The sequence below is a fragment of the Phyllobates terribilis genome, unplaced genomic scaffold (genome assembly GCF_046119375.1).
Source record: "Phyllobates terribilis strain yellow unplaced genomic scaffold, ASM4611937v1 Scaffold_5__5_contigs__length_657084704, whole genome shotgun sequence".
NCBI classification, from domain to species: domain Eukaryota; kingdom Metazoa; phylum Chordata; class Amphibia; order Anura; family Dendrobatidae; genus Phyllobates; species Phyllobates terribilis.
This window is the reverse complement of record NW_027362765.1, coordinates 263,920,701-263,941,848: the sequence shown is the minus strand read 5'-3', so window position 1 is coordinate 263,941,848 and position 21,148 is coordinate 263,920,701. Positions and strand designations below refer to the sequence as shown.

General features: G+C 41.0%; 1 protein-coding gene across 1 annotated transcript in view; it reads left to right on the top strand.

Annotated features, from left to right (window-relative positions):
• NOG (noggin) overlaps window positions 1-1,863 on the top strand; it is a 2,312-nt gene extending 449 nt beyond the window's left edge. Inside the window, exon 1 of the mRNA XM_073681220.1 lies at window positions 1-1,863. This exon is cut by the window's left edge and continues 449 nt beyond it. Within this exon, the coding sequence (XP_073537321.1) occupies window positions 798-1,469 (672 nt within the window). The 5' untranslated portion in view covers window positions 1-797 and the 3' untranslated portion in view covers window positions 1,470-1,863.
• The last annotated feature ends 19,285 nt before the right edge of the window (window positions 1,864-21,148 follow it).

The window sequence follows — 21,148 nt, the reverse complement described above, 5'->3', positions numbered from 1 at the left end:
AGTGTGTCCATGTCTGTCAGTGAGCCTGACTAGTCTGCCCCTCCAGTCCTCTGCCCCTGCACTGGTACTCCGCACCCTCCATACACAGCAGGACGTGGTACATGAGCAGAGCAGTCCCGGCTGAGTGTGTCCCGGGGACCACAGGCACCAGCAGAGGGCGACAGACACCGGGTCCCTCTGGCTGTAGCCTGCAGAGAATGGGCACCGACACCCCCCTATCCACCATTCAAGTGAAAGAGGGAGGTGTCAGAGAAGCAACCAACCATGACCACAGGCCATCACACTACTTAAACCTGAATGACATCACAGCCCTATGGAGCCCGGCTAATAAATCCAAAGTAGCCAGAGGGACGGGGACAGAGCTGTGCACTCCGGCAGGAGAGCAGTGCAGGAGCTGGCAGGAGCCCCCATGTGCAGATGTGAGGATTGCCCTGACTTCACTTTCACCCACTGCCTGTGCTGCATGGACTGTGTGTCATTACTATCATCCTCATCATTCTCATCCTACCTCCCCTATTATCCTCTCTTGGAGAAACTGAGTCCCTGGTTACCATGGTGATCCAGCTGAAAGTGGAGAATATTTAACAAGGGGGAGGCTGGAGCCAGCAGGCAGACAAACTGGTGCCATCAGGACTGGAGAAGAGACAAGACTTGAGCTGCTTGTGCTGGACTGCAATGAGAGGGGGGGACCATCCAACTTCTCCAAAGCCCCCTCATCCCTTCTTCTGATGCATCATTTATGATCTGTGCCCAGAGAGGATAGCCCAGGTCACTGAGTTCTTGCAGCTCTGTGCAGCATGGATCATCATTCCCAGTGCCTTGTGACTATATATGCCCTAGTGGTTTTCTTGGGACTCAGAATAGACCAAGCTGCCTGCCAGCATTATCTACACATCAGACCAGCTCCTAGTGAAAAGCTACCCCTGGTGGATCTTATTGAACATCCGGACCCTATATTTGATCCCAAGGAAAAGGATCTTAATGAGACTGAGCTGAGGACTCTCTTGGGTGGCCACTTTGACCCCAACTTTATGGCCATCAACTTGCCTGAGGAGAGACTAGGAGTGGAGGACCTGGCAGAGATTGACCTACTCCTGAGGCTGAAGCCCTCTGGGGCAATGCCAGCTGAAATCAAGGGACTGGAGTTTTATGAGGGTCTCCAAGGAAAGAAGCACAGACTGAGTAAGAAGCTGAGAAGGAAGCTTCAGATGTGGCTCTGGTCCCAAACCTTCTGTCCTGTCCTATACACGTGGAATGACTTGGGCATCAGATTTTGGCCCCGATACATGAAAGTGGGCAGCTGCTACACTAAGAGGTCTTGTTCTGTACCAGAGGGGATGGTTTGTAAAGTTTCCAAGTCCATGCATCTGACCATCTTAAGGTGGAGATGTCAACGCAGGCTAAACCAGCGCTGCACGTGGATACCGATACAGTACCCCATCATATCTGAGTGCAAGTGCTCCTGCTAGGACTCCATGGACCTCAGTAAAGAGCTGGCTTTATGGTTAATGTTGTATGCACTGTAATATGTAGGAATGTATATGTATGTATATATGGTACCAGTTTAAATTACTATTAAAAGGTCAGTATTATTCTTTTAAATAACCAGTGTCTACTGCATTTCCAAGGCAATTTATCTGGTTCAAGTTCTCCTTTTTATGTTATAATAATTATTATTATTATTATTTGACTAATGTATCTGTATTTATATACAAAGAGCACTTCGCATTGCGAAGCAATTTTTTTTTTCTGTTTAAATTTATTTTATTTTTTTTTTAATTATTTTAATACTTTATTATAGAAGTTATTTCCATTATTTGGGAAAATACCTTGATGGACCTCAGATTAAAAAAAAAAAGAAAATGACTTTTCAGCTACTGTACATACAGAGAACACTTTTTTTGGAGTCAGAAATCTTGTAAATGAAGACTATCTGCTATTTATTCTTTTATTTTTATCTCTTTGTAGTAAAGAAACAGTGCAGATTAGAATTAAACCACTAAAATATTCAACCTTGGCAGTCTTCGTTATGTCCTACATGTGTTTCTATCAGGGTATGGTCTGCTTTATGCTGTTTTAACTGTTCTAACACTATGAGAGCACTTTTTTTTGGTGGGAGGGTGACAGATGTAGCAGAGCTGAGTTTGTTAAGTAGCACCTTTTCATTGTGTTATGTTACATGGGACTGCTGGTAAATGTTTCTTTTTAGGGAAAACTTTATAGTAATGCAACCTTAAAGAGTTAAAGACAGCTCAGACTTCAGCTCTGCTACATCTGTATATGTTGCTGCCTAGATTATAATTTATGGGATGGTGTCTTGTTTCTTCCCTGGTAGACACTGGAGTGAGTGAGTCCTGTGTACTTGCTGAGGGCAGAGTTGTAAAGGAGGAGGGATTGGGCTAAGCCTCCCTAGTGTCTCTGGTTTTGTACTGCCTGACATTGCCTTTAGAAAGAACACGTGTCTTTCACACCTACAATTGTGGTATGGCAGTGTTGAAACTTGACTCTTTGTCAAGACAGAGCCTCCCAGTTGAAATGCACACAACTTGCTGGCACTTATGTTCCTGCTTTCTGCTCTCATGTCTATGTGTTCCCTACTTTGACAAGCTTTGCAAACACAAAAACGACATCTAAGATGACAAATGCTGCATAGACGTGTAGCTGAGCTGATTCCTTCAACTTCACGTAGGTTAATGAAAATGGGCATGCAAGTAAATTCAAAAAAGTTATTTAAAACAAAAAGTTCATGTTCAAAAAGTCAAGAACTGCTCTCTTTTTAGGCTTCTAGAATCTCAATAGATTTATCCTCTACCTAGTAGTCAACATACAAAACTTAGAATAGAAACAAAATGAAGATATACCTGCTGTAAGTAAAAAGTAATAGCACATACAAATAACATAGGGTACTGAATGAATCTAAAAAAAAGCCTAAAGCCATCCCACCACGACAAGGTGCACCCCAATTGGGATGGTCCTCTGGCCACGACAAGGTGCACCCCAATCAGGATAGTCCTGTCCTCTGGCGACGACAAGGTGCACCCCAATCGGGATGGTCCTGTCCTCTGGCCATGACAAGGTGCACCCCAGTCGGAACTGTCCTATCCTCTGGTATTAAAACCTCAATGTAGATGGGGGCAGAGCAGTATTGGGGTTGGACCAATAAGTTATATACCAGTTTTGCTAGTAGCCAGTATATAGATGGGCTGACATGAAAGTCTTCTTGAAAAGATGTCATCTCTAGTAATCCCCTCAGGGCAAGACCTCCTTATCTGATCTTTGATTAATGGCATCAGTGACATGAATAGAGGGACACTCAGAGCTGTCACCCAATTGTAAATCCATTATGTAAAGTCAACAGTGACACCTATGTTACAAAAGGATCAAGTGATATACAGTACTAAGGTGGTCAGGTGATTTATACTCATGGCATGACCAGACTGACTGCAGCAATCATGTGGCTCAGATTTACTTATTACACCATGAAATCATTCAAATTGCTGTAGCTTAGTTATTAAAGCTCTATACTGTGTTATTCTCCAATATATTCCTATCGTACACTTTAGCATTGAGGTTTCTGCAGAAGCAAAGTGTTCAAGTATATGATGCTGTTTGTATAGATGTAGCAGAGCTCAAGTCTCGCAATGTAGTTGGATCCCCCCCTTTCCCTAAATGAGTTGTTTTCTACAGCGACACTACATATACCAATCTATGCTATGCTATACCTATCATCATCTTTTGTAAGTCAGAATAATATATATAGGGACAAATATGAATGACATGTACACACCTATAATAATTATAGGATGTCAAGGGTCATTGTTTTATGTGAATGGTTATATTTTGGAGAATCACTTATTGCTTTGTAGCCTAATGCAAAAAATGATAAGAAATCATCTGCAACCTTCTAATAAAACCTTATGGGGTTGATTGATATGAATGTATGATGGAAATACATGGCTGCTCCTGTCCACAGTAGAGCGCCACCCTATGGGCTACCTTGTACAAGAACAGTTAAATAAAAGCGGGCACATTCATTAACTGTAGTATAGATGAAGATCTGCATTATCCCTCCTTACAACAAAACATCCTGCCCACTCTGAGAATTCATTGTAAAAGGATTAAAAGTTTAAATGCCTTTCATTTTATTCTTTTTTTCATGTAATCTTGTGTGGCGCCTGGATGAGATGCTCAACATTTTAAATATTCCTAATGTGTCTCCAGGCTAGCAAACATAACCCTAATTTATTTCAAGAAGAAAGAGGATATTCAGGTATTTGGGTTTGTAAACTAGCAGTATTATGTATATTTGTTAGCCTCTGACAAATGCCCAAATAGCATTAAAATCAACCATTCATCACATATGAATTTATGCAAAAAAAAAACACTATGTTTGTGGCCAAGACTTTTTCATTTTTTTTTCTACATACTGAGTTTTCACTTGCAAAAAAAGAAAAAAAAAAGTTTATTTAAAAAGCCAAAAGCAAGAGTTTTCTTTACTGGTAAACATGAACATTATATGAACAGAAGTATTTGCAACTGGGACTTGGGCCAAAAAGACTAAATGTCAACAAATGTAGCCCAGGGGTTGACTGTGTGACAGGGCTACACTCTCTCCCCCTGTTGACATATAATATTAAAGCAATTTGCTCACCCTGGAACACTGGCTGCACATAGACCTAGTGCACAGTGTCCCTCTGTGTCACCTCAGGGTGACTGTGGCTAATTAGAAGAGGTCCCTTGTGAGAAGCAGAAAGCTTGATGTGACTCCTGAAAACAAGCTTTTTTGTTGCAACACTCTGGAAATTAATGTAACCAGGCACAGTCACTAGTGATTAGAAAAACATACTTGAGGGAATTAATTACTTTCTGAACACACTTACACTAGGGGAGCCAGTGTCAGTCAAGACCTTCCCCTATCGACTGCAAGAATTAGAATGACAAGCCTGGTTTGGGTGTTATATGTCCAGAAATGCATGTTTGTAAAACATAATATGAAACAAGACTAAGCAAAAGAAAGTTAGAAGTGTGCTTACTATTATTACAACAGAGGGGAAAGTTATTTAATTTTATAGTCTTGTGCTTCTTCTCATAGCCCAGTTTGGGCAAGGATCCCCAAAATAGGTGTCTCATAAGGGTGAGCGACCTGTGGAAGTTCAGGTTTGTTGGGTTCCAAGGAACTTTAGTCCAAAGTTCGGATCGAGTACCAGAACTGTACCCGGACTTTAACCAGAACTCCAACCCCATAAAAGTCAATGGGGACCAGATCTTTGGTGTTGTAAAAAATCTCTCTCCCCGGAACTCCGAACATTAAAGTAGACTTCCGGGAGAAGTCCATGTTCGGAGTCCAGCAGTGTCCAGTACGAACCCTGAACTTTACAGGGTTTGCTCATCGCTAGTGGTGCTCTGTTTTTAGCCCGACAGTTACTCATTTTTGTACATTATTATTTCCGCAAGGAAACTGTACTTGAGAGGTGGCAAAAATACCCTGACTTAGGGCTAATTCAGATGTCAGTTTTTTCTCGTATGAGTACTATCTGTGATTTTTATGGATAGCACTCATACCTATGAGATTCCATTGGTAGTTCACAAGTCCTGTTTTTTCCTTGGACCTAGTTGTCTGCATTAAAGCACGGAGACTGGTTGGATATTGGTCTGAGTGTCAAAAAACTCTCTAACGCAAGTCTATGGATCCGAGAAAAAAATAAGACATTATTCGGATGCCATCCATGTGCTGTCCGTTTTTCATGAACTATTAGATAGGAGAAGCTTGAAAAACTTTTCTTCTCCCAGCCGGTGAAACTCTAACCAAACTCTGATGTTAAAAACTGATATTGACCAAACTCTGATGACGTTTGGACCTTTTTGATTTTGAAAAATCACTGAGGGCTGAATCAGCATTTAGTCTAAATTTTCAATGTTAAGTCATGTTCATACATCAGTATTTAGTCAGTATTTTCCATCAGTATTTGGTCAGTATCTTACATTATTATTTGTAAGCCAAAATCAGGAGAGGAACAATCAGAGGAAAAGTATAATAGAAGCACGTCACCACTTCTGTATTTATCACCCACTCCTGGTTTGCGCTTATTAATACTGATGTAATATCCTGACCAAATACTGAACGTGTGAACATGTTTCTATTATACTTTTCCTCTGACTGTTCCACTCCTGTTTTGGCTTACATAGACTGATGTAAAATACTGACCAAAATAGTGCTGTGTTTTAATAAATTTGGTGGAAATAACTCCAAAAAAAGGCAATGCATAGGCATAGGGAGAAATTATCACGAGGGAACTTTTTAAAGTTTGTTATGCTTGTGGCAGATTTGTCACTACTTTAATTTATTTTTTAAATCTATGGAATTTTACTGACAATAAAAGACATTACAGCTTACAAGCTTACAATCTATGATATCCCTATTACTTATCCTACATCTTTTACTGGAACTTTAAATGACAAATATGCCGAAACATACTCAATGTTATATCACTTCAAAGTTGGGGGGATTTTGCCATTGGGGACTCTGGAAAGTTGAGCAATAAAATTTGTGAGGGTTATAATGATATGTATTGGCAACCACCAAGCATTTTCTTATACAGCTCATCATTGTAAGTTTTTGATATGCCATCATAACATGTCAGAAATTGTGAATGGTGGGTAAATGATGTCTGCCTAATCCTTGAAGAAAGTGAATAGCTGTTTCCAGGCTCAGACTATTTTCTCCATAGGTACGTACTCCAAATTTTGATTATAGAATCTTATCAGATGTCTTATACTTTCAATACATACTTAATAATTATTAGGGAGTTTAGATAAAACAATTTACAGTCACCAAGTGGTAGTATAAAAGTGGAATATTGGGGATATAGTTGTAGATTCACTTTCCAGATGCCTCTGCACAACAGTTAGTAGTGATCCCATATAGTAAACAGATGTATAAATCACACCAATATGATAAGATTGTATCTAAATTAATACAAATCTGCAAAATGAATTATCTTGGTTCAGGAGTAATAGTTTCAAAGGGAACGCTTAGTAAATAGTTCAATGCACTGGGATATAGATTATTTCGTTTATCCCAGTTTTACACTAGTTCAATGGAAATAATTTTTTGGAATTTCTGGATGTACACAATGTAACTGCTGATTTGATGGAGTTGTCTGGTCACAAGATATGGACCAGGTAATCAATATCTGATGAATGGTGATCCAACACCCAGCATAACTCCTATCCGCAAGATAGGTCATCAATATCTTGACCAGGCAACTCTTTTATGTCTGTGGCAAAAAGTTGATTTATTGAAATCTTAGCACTATAACATTTATTTGGGAAACCATAGATAGAAAAAATGTAACATGGACATAATTATGGAATGGATGGGTTTTCTGATCTTTAACCCCTTAGTGACCGAGCAGTTTTGACCTTAATGACCAGGCCAAACTTTTGAATTCTGACCACTGTCACTTCATGAGGTAATAACTCTGGAACGCTTCAATTGATCCCAGTGATTGAGACAGTTTTTTCGGGACATATTGTACTTCATGATAGCAGTAAAAATTAGTTTGATACAACTTGCGTTTATTTGTGGAAAATATTGGATATTTGGCGAAAATTTAGAAAATGTCACAATTTTCAAACTTTGAATTCTTATGCTCTTAAATCAGAGAGATATGTCACACAAAATAGTTAATAAATAACATTTACCACATACAGTACAGACCAAAAGTTTGGACACACCTTCTCATTTAAAGATTTTTCTGTATTTTCATGACTATGAAAATTGTACTTTCACACTGAAGGCATCACAACTATGAATTAACACATGTGGAATTATATACTTAACAAAAAAGTGTGAAACAACTGAAAATATGTCTTATATTCTAGTTTCCTCAAAGTAGCCAACTTTTGCTTTGATGACTGCTTCGCACACTCTTGGCATTCTCTTGATGAGCTTCAAGAGGTAGTCATCGGAAATGGTATTCCAACAATCTTGAAGGAGTTCCCAGAGATGCTTAGCACTTGTTGGCCCTTTTGCCTTCACTCTGCGGTCTAGCTCACCCCAAACCATCTCGATTGGGTTCAGGTCTGGTGACTGTGGAGGCCAGGTCATCTGGCGTAGCACCCCATCACTCTCCCTCTTGGTCAAATAGCCCTTACACAGCCTGGAGGTGTGTTTGGGGTCATTTTCCTGTTGAAAACTAAATGATGGTCGAACTAAACGCAAACCGGATGGAATAGCATGCCGCTGCAAGATGCTGTGGTAGCTATGCTGGTTCAGTATGCCTTCAATTTTGAATAAATCACCAACCGTGTCACCATCAAAGCACCCCGACACCATCACACCTCCTCCTCCATGCTTCACGGTGGGAACCAGGCACGTAGAGTCCATCCGTTCACCCTTTCTGCGTCACACAAAGACACGGTGGTTGGAACCAAAGATCTCAAATTTGGACTCATCAGACCAAAGCACAGATTTCCACTGGTCTAATGTATATTCCTTGTGTTCTTTAGCCCAAAAAGTCTCTTCTGCTTGTTGCCTGTCCTTAGCAGTGGTTTCCTAGCAGCTATTTTACCATGAAGGCCTGCTGCACAAAGTCTCCTCTTAACAGTTGTTGTAGAGATGTGTCCGCTGCTAAAACTCTGTGTGGCATTGACCTGGTCTCTAATCTGAGCTGCTGTTAACCTGCGATTTCTGAGGCTGGTGACTCGGATAAACTTCTCCTCAGAAGCAGAGGTGACTCTTGGTCTTCCTTTCCTGGGGCGGTCCTCATGTGAGCCAGTTTCTTTGTAGCGCTTGATGGTTTTTGCAACTGCACTTGGGGACACTTTCAAAGTTTGCCCAATTTTTCAGACTGACTGACCTTCATTTCTTAAAGTAATGATGGCCACTCGTTTTTCTTTACTTAGCTGCTTTTTTTCTTGCCATAATACAAATTCTAACAGTCTATTCAGTAGGACTAGCAGCTGTGTATCCACCAGACTTCTATCCCACTTATTAAACCTGACAGGGGATACCTGTTAAGTGAAAACCACTTCCGGTGACTACCTCTTGAAGCTCATCAAGAGAATGCCAAGAGTGTGCAAAGCAGTCATCAAAGCAAAAGGTGGCTACTTTGAAGAACCTAGAATATAAGACATATTTTCAGTTGTTTCACACTTTTTTGTTAAGCATATAATTCCACATGTGTTAATTCATAGTTTTGATGCCTTCAGTGTGAATGTACAAATTTTCATAGTCATGAAAATACAGAAAAATCTTTAAATGAGAAGGTGTGTCCAAACTTTTGGTCTGTACTGTATCTACTTTACATCAGCACAATTTTTGAAACATTATTTTTTTTTGTTAGGAAGTTAGGTTAAAAGTTGACCAGCGATTTTTCATTTTTCCAGCTAAATTTACAAAATCATTTTTTTAGGGACCACATCACATTTGAAGTGACCTTGGGGAACCTGTATGACAGAAATTGCCCAAAAGTGACACCATTCTAAATCTGCACCTCTCAAAGTCCTCAAAATCACATTCAAAAATTTTACTAACCCTTCAAGTGCTTCACAGGAACTAAAGCAATGTGGAAGGAAAAATGAACATTTTACTTTTTTCACCAAAATTTTACTTTAGCCCCCAATTTTTAATTGTCACAAGAGTAACAGGATATATTGGACCACAAAATTTGTTGTGCAATTTCTCCTGAGCATGCCAATACCCCATATGTGGGGGAAAACCATTGTTTGGGCACAAAGCAGGGTTCAGGAAGGAAGGAGCACCTTTTTGACTTTTTGAAAGCAAAAATGGCTTGAATCGAGAGCGGACGCCATGTCACATTTGGAGAGCCCCTGATCTGCAGTGGAAGTCCCCCACAAATGACCCCATTTTGGAAACTAGACCCCTCAAGGAATGTATCTAGATGTGTGGTGAGCATCTTGAACCCCCAGGTGCTTCACAGAAGTTTATAACGAAGAGCTGTGAAAATAAGAAAATCACATTTTTCCCACAAAAATGTATTTTAGCCCCAAATTTTTTATTTTCACAAGGGCAACAGGAAAAAAAGGACCACAAAATTTGTTGTGCAATTTGTCCTGAGGAAGCTTATACCCCATATGTAGGTGAAAACTATTGTTGGGTGCATGGCAGGGCTCGGAAGGGAAGGAGCACCGTTTGACTTTTTGAATGCAATAATGGCTGGAATCGAGGACGCCATGTCATGTGTTGAGAGCCCCTGATGTGCCTAAACAGTGGAAACCCCCCACAAGTGACCCCATTTTGGAAACTACACCCCACAAGGATTTTATCTAAATGTATAGTGAACCTTTTTTGAACCCACAGGTACTACACAGAATTTGATAACATAAGGTCATTATATGGACAATTTTCATTTTTTTTTAAAAAATGTTTTAGCCCCAAATTTGTAATTTTCACAATGGATAATAGGTGAAAATAGATCACATAATTTGTTACGCAATTTCTCCCCAACGTGATGATACCCTATATGTGATCAAAAAGTTCTGTTTGGGCACATGGCAGGGCTAAGAAAGGAAATTGCGCTATTTATCTGGAATAAATTGTGAATGCCATATCACATTTGGAGAGCCCCTGGAACAGAAAAAAACTGACGGCACTTTCAAAACAAGAAATAGGTGTGAACAGGTGCTTACTAGGAGCAGCTACCTCCATATACAAATAACAAACAAAGCAACACACTGTAACGCTAAGTATGCAAAGATGAAATATATGAAATTTGAATAGCATTACTGCTGTAGAAAATAGAAATAAATGAGAAATCTTAGCGCATAAATTGGCCAATTCATGTGTACCTGGTAGCCACGTTAAGGCGTCTCTCAACCACAGGTAGTTTTAATTGCAATAGGATCTTACTTTCCCACACATAAGCAGACAGATGTCCCTTAGAGAGGAGTTCACTGAACCCTCCAGTTTGTTTTTTTTCCATCTTGTGTTTTGCAGTCACGTGACCATCTGCCTTTATATTCTAGCTCCGCCCTTCTGGCTGTGCTGGACTTCAGTGTTTGACTGTTTCTCTAGCCTTGTGCTTCGATGCCTTTCTCTGTCAGTTCGCTTGGTCCTTCTGGAACCTCTAGTACCATTTTGTCTTTTTTTGTTCTGCAACAACTTCTCTGTTTAGGAGGTGTCCCATTTTTGTCCCAGTCCAAAGTTCTTTTAGGGACCCCTCCCTTAATGCTATAGGTCTTCGTTCAGACTAGCCGAGGACTAAGGCGGGTCTGTTCGCTAGGAACAGGCAGCCCGCTACATCGTAGGGATTCAGCTTAGTCTTACAGTAGGGACAGCTTTCCCCTATCTTTCCTTAGTACATGTTGCAGATCATAACAGTAAGTCCAGTCCAAAAAACTAAAAGGAAAGAAATTCGGGGATCAGTATGGTTTCCATCCAGGATTTGGCTCAACGCCTGCAGGGATTTTCTCTGGAGGTGGCCGAGCTTCAACAATACGTGAGTAGCTGTTCTGGAGCGCATTTTGTTGAACCCAAGGTAGGACTGCCTGACGTTTTTTATTGTAAGCAGCAAGATTTTTTTTCCTTTAAAAATACTTGCTTGTTATATTTTTGTTTGAGACCAAGGTCCTCTGGGAATGAATCACATTCACAGCGTATTGCTTTTATTATGTCAATTTTGCGCAATGAACCACAGGGGTGGGCCTTTTCTCTCCAACCTAATGATCCTTGTTTAAGGTCTGTAGAAATTTTTTTTTATGCTATGGGTCTATTATATGATGATCCTGACCGAGTCTCATCTGCTGAGGCAGAACTCAGGCGTTTGAATCAGGGGTCAAGTGATGTTGAAAATGATAGCACACACTTCAGGAGATGGGCTTCAGAAGTCTTATGGAATGATCCTGGACTGAAATGTTTATTTCTTGCTGGTCTGAGTGAAAGGGTTAAGGATTTGCTAATTGCATTCCCCGCACCTGAGACTCTGCAGGATGCCATGCAATTAGCTGTTCATGTGGACAGGAGACTGAGGTCCAGGGTGAATGAGGTAAAGACTTCTGTAATGTCAGGTCCTAGTCCCCAGAACATCTGCTCTGACGGCGGAGAATCGATGGAGGTGGGGGCGAAGTCGCTCTCCGCTCAGGAAAGAGACCGGAGGTTCGCTGAGGGATTGTGTCTTTATTGTGGTAAAGCTGACCATTTGATTAAGTATTGTGAGCTTCGTTTAAGTAAAGAAAAAAAAAAGTCAGTTACGCCCGTATAGCTTGTTTACGCTCTGCAGGAGTGTTTCTTTCTGGGAGTACTACTTTGCAGGAAAATTTGATTGAATTTCAGGTATTTGTGGATTGTGGTTCAACACTTAATGTGGTTGATAAAGGGTTTTTGGAAAACCTTAAATTGAAATCCAAACCTTTGTCATCACCTATTTCTGTGATTGCAATTGATAACACTCCCTTGAAATGTATTACTCACAAGGTTGCTGCATTTCCCGTCACTATCAATGGAGTTCACCAAGAAATTTTGGACTTGGTTGTATTAGATAATTTACCCTCTCCGGTTGTTTTAGGTTTGCCTTGGTTAAAACTGCACAATCCTTTACTGGACTGGTCTACTAATGTGATTAAGTCTTGGAGTCCGAAGTGCTATGATAAATGTTGTAATGGTCACATTGTGGCTGTGGAAAAAAGGGAATTACCTGTACCTATTCAAGATTTTTGGAGGGTTTTTTCAGAGGAGGAGTCGCAAGTTTTACCTCCTCATAGGGATTATGATTGCGCCATTGAGTTTGTTCCTGGAGTTACTCTTCCCAAGAGTCGCTTGTTTAATCTGACTATTCCTGAAAGAAAGGCCTTGGAGGAGTACATACAGACTAGCCTGGCTGCTGGTCACATTAGACCTTCTAAGTCGCCTGTGGCAGTTGGATTTTTCTTTGTTAAAAAAAAATACGGGGGTTTATATCCATGTCTGGATTTTCGTGAAACTAATAAGATTACTGTACACAATTCCTACCCATTGCCGTTAATTCCTGACTTGTTTAACCAGTTGGTGGGGGCCAAGTGGTTCTCTAAAATTGATCTTCGGTGGGCATTTAATTTGTTACGAGTGAAGGAGGGTGATGAATGGAAAACTGCCTTTAACACTCCGGTAGGTCATTTTGAGAATCTGGTGATGCCTTTTGGTCTTACCAATGCGCCTGCATTTTTTCAGAACCTTATTAATAACATCCTGAAACCTTTGATTGGTAAGAATGTGGTTGTGTATTTGGATGACATTTTGACCATTTATTCACCAGATTTAGAGTCCCATTGGCAGAGTGTACGTGAAGTTTTGCAGGTATTTTGCACATTTTTCCCACAAAAACATTTTTCATCCCTTAATTTTGCATTATCATAAGGGTAATAGGATAAATTGCACCATGAAATTTGTTGTGCAATTTCTCCTGAACACGCCAATACTCCATATGTGGAGGAAAACCACTGTTTGGGCGCACGGCAGGGTTTGGAAGAGAAGGAGCGCCATTTGACTTTTTGAATGTAAAATTTGCTTGAATAATTAGCGGACGCCATGTTGCATTTGGGGAGCCCTGATGTGCCTAAACAGTGGAAACCCCCCACAAATGACACCATTTTGGAAACTAGACCCCTTACGGAACTTATCTAGATGCGTGGTGAGCACCTTGCACCGCCAGGTGCTTCACAAAAGATTATAATATTGAGCCGTTAAAATAAAATTTTCACATTTTTCCCACAAAAAATGTTTTTCATCCCCTAATTTTGCATTATCATAAGGATAACAGGAGAAATTGCACCTTGAAATTTGTTGTGCAATTTCTCCTGAGTACCCCATATGTGGGGGAAAACCACTGCTTTGGTGTACGGCAGGGTTCGGAAGAGAAAGGAGCGCTATGTTGGCTGGGATAGGTTGCAGACACCATGTCACATTTGAAGAGTCGCTGACATGCCAATACAGCAGAAACCCCCACAAGTGACCCCATTTTGTAAACTACACCTCTCAAGGAATTCATCTAGGGAAGTAGTGAGTATTTTTACATTTTTTAATTTATTCCATTGGGCAGTGAAGAAAACATAATTGTATTTTTACCACAAAAAAATGTTTTACCCTCAGATTTTACATTTTCACACAGGGCAATGGGTAAAAATGGTGCCGAAATGTGTCACACAATTTCTTCTAAAAGTGGCAATACCCCATATGTGGCTGTATCATACCGCTTAGCCATACGGCGAGATCTGGGAGGGATGGAGCGCTATTTGACAATTGGAGAACAAATTATTGTAGATTAGGCATTTGGATTTGGGAGCACAAAATTTTCTGAATTTCTTTTGGGGGGCAAGGGCCATTTCGCTTTTCCAGAGCCTTTCTGCTACCAGTAACTTGGAAGTCCCTTATATTTTTAACAGATGACGGACCTGAGTGGGGACTAGCTTTTTTTGAGGACCGAGTTGAAGCTTTTATTGGGAACATTTTACGAAACATTTATCCGGCGCTCTAGGCTGAGCACTTACATCGGGGTTTCCATCTAAATTTCCAAGTGATGTAATTCAGATGAAACCCCTGCAGGATCCATTCACTATAATGAGGCAGCAGAGTTACTCTGGACTCCGTCTGGCCTCTGCTTAGCAGTGTCCTATTTTTCAGAAGTGCACAAAACTGTGGCCAACCGCACTTTTATGCACGCCTAAAACAAATGACACCGTGGGATCACAGGTCAGATGGCATCCACAGTGACCTATATCTGCCTCATTACAGGGAATCTTCCATCATGGGTTCCGTCTGAATCACGTATTTCAGAGATTTACACGGAAACTCTGGTGTAAGTGCTCAGCGCAGAGCGCAGGATAAATGTGAGCAGAGCCTTACTGCGATCTTTGGGAGACATAATAAACAAATCAGTAGCAGGTGAAGAATTGGTTTTATTTACCTCGTGCGGTATAAGTGATGAGATTACTTTTTTCTTCAGGTCGGTGCGATTACAGAGATACCAGATTTATATCGGGTTTTTATGACTGACAGCTGTCACACACTAAGAGACGCTTTTTTTTGCAAAATCTAGTTTTTGTATCGCCATATTTTGAGAGCTATAATTTTTCCATATTTCGGCCGACAGAGTCATGTGATGGCTTGTTTTTTGCGGGACGAGTTGACATTTTTATTGGTACTATTTTTGGGTACATGACATTTTTTGATCGCTTTCTATTTAGTTTTTTGGGAGGTAAAATTAACAAAAATCAACAATTCAGGAATTGTTTTTTGAGGGTTTTTTTTATGCCGTTCTGCGTGTGGTAAAAGTGATAAGGCAGCATTATTCTTCAGGTCTGTACGTTTACAGCGATACTACACTTACTGTATATTTTTTTATGTTTTGGCGCTTTTACACAATAAAACAATTTTATATAAAAAAAAATATTTTTGCATTGCTTTATTCTGAGAGCTATAACGTTTTTATTTTTTGGTTGATGGAGCTGTAAGGCGTTTTTTTTTTGCGGAACAAGATGACGTTTTCAGCGGTACCATTTTTATTTCCATTTTGCTTTTTGATCGCATTTTTTTCCACTTTGTGTTTGGCTATATGATGAAAAAGCACAGTTTTTTGCTCCGTTTTTTATTTATTTTTATTACGGTGTGCACAGAAGGAGTTAATTAGTGTGACAGTTTTATAGATTGGGTTGTTTCAGACGCGGCGATACCAAATATGTGTACTCTTTTTGTTTTTCCATAAATATACTGGTTTAATATTTTATTTATTTATTTTTATTTATTTTGTGATTTTTTTAACAGTTTGAAAACATTTTTTAGACTTTTTTTTTACATTTTTACTTAGTCCCTGTATGGGACATTAATTTTTATTTTTCTAATCACTGTTCTCATGCAATGTAATAGATATGTATTACATTGCATGAGAACTTTGCTGACAGTTTCACACTGTCTGTCTCCTGCTGGACTCAGCTGCAGCCTGAGCTCAGCAGGACACCATATATGGCAGATCTGGAGGCGGTCATGTGACCTCCAGCTGCCATAACAACGGCAGGTCCTGGAAGGCATCAGGGGGCCGTCGGAGAGGTAAGTGGAAAACCCCCTCTCCTCTCACTATCTTCTATATGCCGCGATCACTATAGATCTCGGCATATAGAAGATAGCAAAGGGTTAACATCATTGGGACCTGATCCAATCAGGTCCCGATGATGTCCCCTATCAGAGCTGTCGCTTTGAACCACAACCGCAGCACTTGCAGGACCCTGGGGGTCCTGAGAGCTGCGGGACCACTGACCGTTCATAAACGTTGGCGCTGCACAGAGCCCAGGCAGCGCCGATGTTTATGTACAGTGGGCAGTCGGGAAGCGGTTAAACTCGCGTTTGAACATTGGCGTCATTTTTTGGAAGGCGCTAGATTTCCTATTCAGGTTTTCACAGATCATAAGAATTTGATCTATCTGGAGGCTGCCAAGCGCTTGAAAGCCCATCAAGCTAGGTGGGCACTTTTTTTCTCTTGGTTTCATTTTTCTGTTACCTATATCCCTGGTACTAAGAATGTTAAAGCCGATGCTTTATCTCGCAGCTTCTCTCCTACGGTCGGTGCCGAGGAGGAGGAGAGCATTTTACAGAAAGGAGTTGTGGTGGCGGCATTGGACTCCGTTTTGGAGAATGGGATTCTGAAAGCTCAAGATGATGCTCCATCTAACACTCCCCATGGGAGGTTGTTTGTGCCTAGAGCCTTTAGGAGAGATTTGTTTGTGGAGTGTCATGAGTCTCAGTTGGCAGGTCATCCAGGAATTTCGGAGACTAAGAGACTTATCAGTCGCAGTTTTTGGTGGCCTGGATGGCAGAAGGAAGTCATCAAGTGGATGCATCAGTGTACTGTGTGTGCTAGGTCAAAGGCTTCACATACTCCTGCTGCGGGGTTGCTTTGCCCTCTGGAGGTTCCTAGTGCACCTTGGACGCATCTCACAATGGATTTTATTACTGATCTTCCTGTGTCCGAGGGTTTTACTGTCATCTGGGTGATCGTGGACCGTTTTAGTAAGATGTGTCATTTGGTTCCATTCATTAAGTTGCCCTGCGCCAAGACACTCGCTAAGGAGATTGTCAAGCTCCATGGCGTTCCCACGGATATTGTTTCTGATAGAGGACCTCAGTTTGTGGCTCACTTTTGGCATGCTTTTTGTGACAGGTTGGGAGTCCATTTGTCATTTTCGTCTGGTTATCATCCTGAGTCTAATGGACAGACTGAAAGAAAGAACCAGGATGTAGAACAGTTTTTGCGTTGTTTTGTGGCGGACAATCAAGAGGTGTGGTCTGAGTTTCTGCGTCTCGCAGAATTTGCTCTTAACAATCATACATCCTCCTCTGCTGGGTGTTCTCCTTTTTTTTGTTGTACTGGGAGACATCTGTCTTTTGGTTCGCTCTCCAAATTGGTGTCGGCGATGTCGGAGGACGAGAATTTTTCCGGTGATTTGGAGAGAGTTACGTTGCAACCTTCAAGAGGCTAACAAGAAGTCCAAGAAGTATTTTGACAGGAAACGTAAGGAGGTTTTGTTTACTATGGGTGACATGGTTTGGTTGTCCTCAAAGAACCTGCGGTTGAGGAGTCCCTCTAAAAAACTGGGTCCTAAGTTTGTGGGTCCCTTTAAAGTGCTTCAGGTTGTTAAACCATCTGCTGTTAGGTTGGATGTCCCTACTTCCTGGAAGATTAATCCTGTGTTTCATGTTTCCTTGTTGAAAAAGGCTGATGTATTTGATAGTGACGCCACTGTCACAGTTCCTCCTGTGGTGGAAGACGGCGAATATGAAATTTATCGTATCTTGAATTCTAGATAGCATAAAGGGAGATTACAGTATCTTGTCTCCTGGAAGGGTTTCGGTCCCGAAGACAACTCCTGGGTAAGGACGGATGATGTCTCTGCTCCTAGGCTTGTTAAAGCTTTCCACAGGAGGTTTCCGGATAGGCCTGGGCCTGGAGGATCCGGAGGATCCTCATAAAAGAGGGGGTACTGTTAGAACCCTCCTGTTAGTTTTTTTCCATCTTGTGTTTTGCGGTCACGTGACCATCTGCCTTTATATTCCAGCTCCGCCCTTCTGGCTGTGCTGGACTTCAGCGTTTGACTGTTTCTCTAGCCTGGTGCTTCGGTTCCTTTCTCTGTCAGTTTGCTTGGTCCTCTGGGACCTCTAGTACCTTTTTGTCTGTTTGTCTTTTTGTGTTCTGCAACAACTTCTCTGTTTAGGAGGTGTTCCATTTTTGTCCCAGTCCTTAGTTCTTTTAGGGACCCCTCCCTTAATGCTCTAGGTCTTTGTTCAGACTAGCCGAGGACTAAGGCGGGTCTGTTCGCTAGGAACAGGCAGCCCGCTACATCGTAGGGATTCAGCTTAGTCTTACAGTAGGGACAGCTTTCCCCTATCTTTCCTTAGTACATGTTGCAGATCATAACATTCACATTGGAAGGGTCCTGGTATTTTGAGTGACGCCTTAACGTGGCTACCAGGTACACATGAATTGGCCAATTTATGCGCTAAGATTTCTCATTTATTTCTATTTTCTACAGCAGTAATGCTATTCAAATTTCATATATTTCATCTTTGCATACTTAGCATTACAGTGTGTTGCTTTGTTTGTTATTTGTATATGGAGGTAGCTGCTCCTAGTAAGCACCTGTTTACACCTATTTCTTGTTTTCGAAGTGCCATCAGTTTTTTCTGTTTCTTTGTTTAAGCTTTAAATGAGCACTCCGCCTCTAGGCCACAGGTGGTTTTAATTGCAATAGGATCTTACTTTCCCACACATAAGCAGACAGATGTCCCTTACAGAGGTATTCACATTGGTAGGGTCCTGGTATTTTGAGAGACGCCTTACCATGGCTACCAGGTACACATGAATTGGCCAATTTATGCGCTAAGGTTTCTTATTTGTTTCTATTTTCTACAGCAGTAATGCTATTCAAATTTCATATATTTCATATTCGCATACTGCTTGTTATTTGGAGAGCACCTGACATGTGAAAACAGCAGAAACCCCTCAGAAGTGACCCCATTTTGAAAACTAGACCCCTCGAGGAATTCATTTAGGGGTGTACTGAGCCTTTTTAAGCTACAGGTGATTCACAAAACGTTATAACATTTAGATGTGTGAACAAAAAATGTTTTTTTCCACTAAAATACTTTTTTTTAGCACCAAATTTATAATTTACACGAGGCGTAATGGGGGAAGTTGGATGCAACAATTTGTTATGCAATTTCTCCCGAATTTGGCTGTACCCCATATGTGATTTTACACTACTGTTTGAGCACACAGCAGGGGTCGGATGGGAAGGAGTGCTACTTGGCTTTTAGAATGAAAATTTCCTTTGAATATATTGTGGGCTTTATTAGCCGAGACCCTGAGGTGCCAGAACAGCAGCACCCCCCCCCCCCAGGTGACCCCATATTGGAAACTCCACTGCCTAAGGAATTAATCTAGAGGTGTAGTGAGTATTTTGTGCCTCACAGAATTTTATAACATTGAGACATAGAAATATGACATTTTAGTGGTAAAAAATGTAATTATTGTATTTGCTGCAAATTTTTCAGGTACACAACGGTTAATAGGTGAAACTGGACCCCATAATTTATTGCGCAATTTCTCCCTAACTCGGTGATGTCGTCATATGTCATCAGAGAATACTGTTGAGCCACATGTCAGGGCTGAGACGGAAGGAGCGCTATTTGGCTTTTGGAGCACAGATTTTGCTAGAATAGTTTGCGGGCAAAATTTGTGGTGCCCCTAAGGTGCCAGAACAGCAGAAAAAAAACAGATTGTAAAAAACCCCATTGTAGAAATTTCACCTCTCAATGAATTAATCTATGGCTGCAGTGACTATTTTGTAACATCCACGCCATGCTTTTTTCTGGAGAATTGCAAATATGCCAGTTTAGTGCCCATCCATTGTGCCCTCCATATATTGTAGCGTGCTCATACATTGTGCCCAACTTGTGCTTCTGGAGACATGCACCCCGTAAATTGTTAAGTGCTCTCTTCCCACTACAATAATGCCAAACATGTGGCCGCCTACTGTGTTTTAGGAACAGTGGGGCTCAGAAGATGGGGTGCATTTGGATTTGGGAGCGCAGAATTCACTGGATTTTATTTGATTGGTGAGAGCCATGTCGCTTTTCTAGAGTCTTTGTTCTACCAGTAACGTGGGACCTCCTATAGTTCCAGTGGCAGATGATGGACCTGAATGGGGGCTGGTTTTGTGTGGGATAAATTAGGGTCTTATTGGTAACATTTTGGGGTGCATAATATTTTTGATCGCTTTCAGAATAAGGCTGGGTTGCCTTCTACTTTGAGCACTTACGTCGGGGTTTCTGTGTAAATCCCACAAAAATGCGATTCAGTCGAAGCCCCCAATGAAACCACGCACCATAGTGATGCAGATGGAGACACTTTGGAGTCCGTTTGGCATCTGCTCTGGTAGTATCCATCATTTTAGGATTGCACAGATTTGTAGTCCCCCTCACTTGTGCGCTAAAAAGACACCTAAAATGATGGGACACCGCCGGAACACAGACCAGTCCAAAGTGACCCAGCTGCCTCATAAGTGAGTGGTTCCGTCTGGGGGTTTGTCTGAATCGCGGTTTTAGAGAATTTACATGGAAACCCCAACATTAGCGCTCAGTGGAGAGCGCAGGATAAATGTGAGCCGAGCTTTGTTTGGGAGGCAGAATGAGCAAATAGATGGCAATGCCAGAATAGTTCTCACTTTTATTTTTGCGCGGTTCACCGTCCGTTATAGGTGATAAGGCGAATTTATTCTTTGGGTCGGTGCAATTACAGCGATACCGGGTTTATATGTTTTTTTTTTTAGGTTTTGCTGTTATCATACAGTAATAATGCTTTTTTATAAAAAGTAGGTTTTTTTTCGTCACCATATTCTGAGAGCTGTAACTTTTATTTTTTTGCCGATCAAGCCATACTAGGGCTGTTTTTTGTGGGACTGTTTGGCATTTTCATTTATACCATTTTTTTCTTTTTATGACTTTTTGATCGCTTTTTATTCACTTTTTTGTAAGTCAGTATGATTTTTTTTAGTATTTTTTCTTACGGTATAAATAATGTGCCAGTTTTATAGAGCGGGCCGTTCCGGATGCGGCGATACCAATTATGTGTACTTTTTTTTGTTTATTTTTGTTTTATCACAA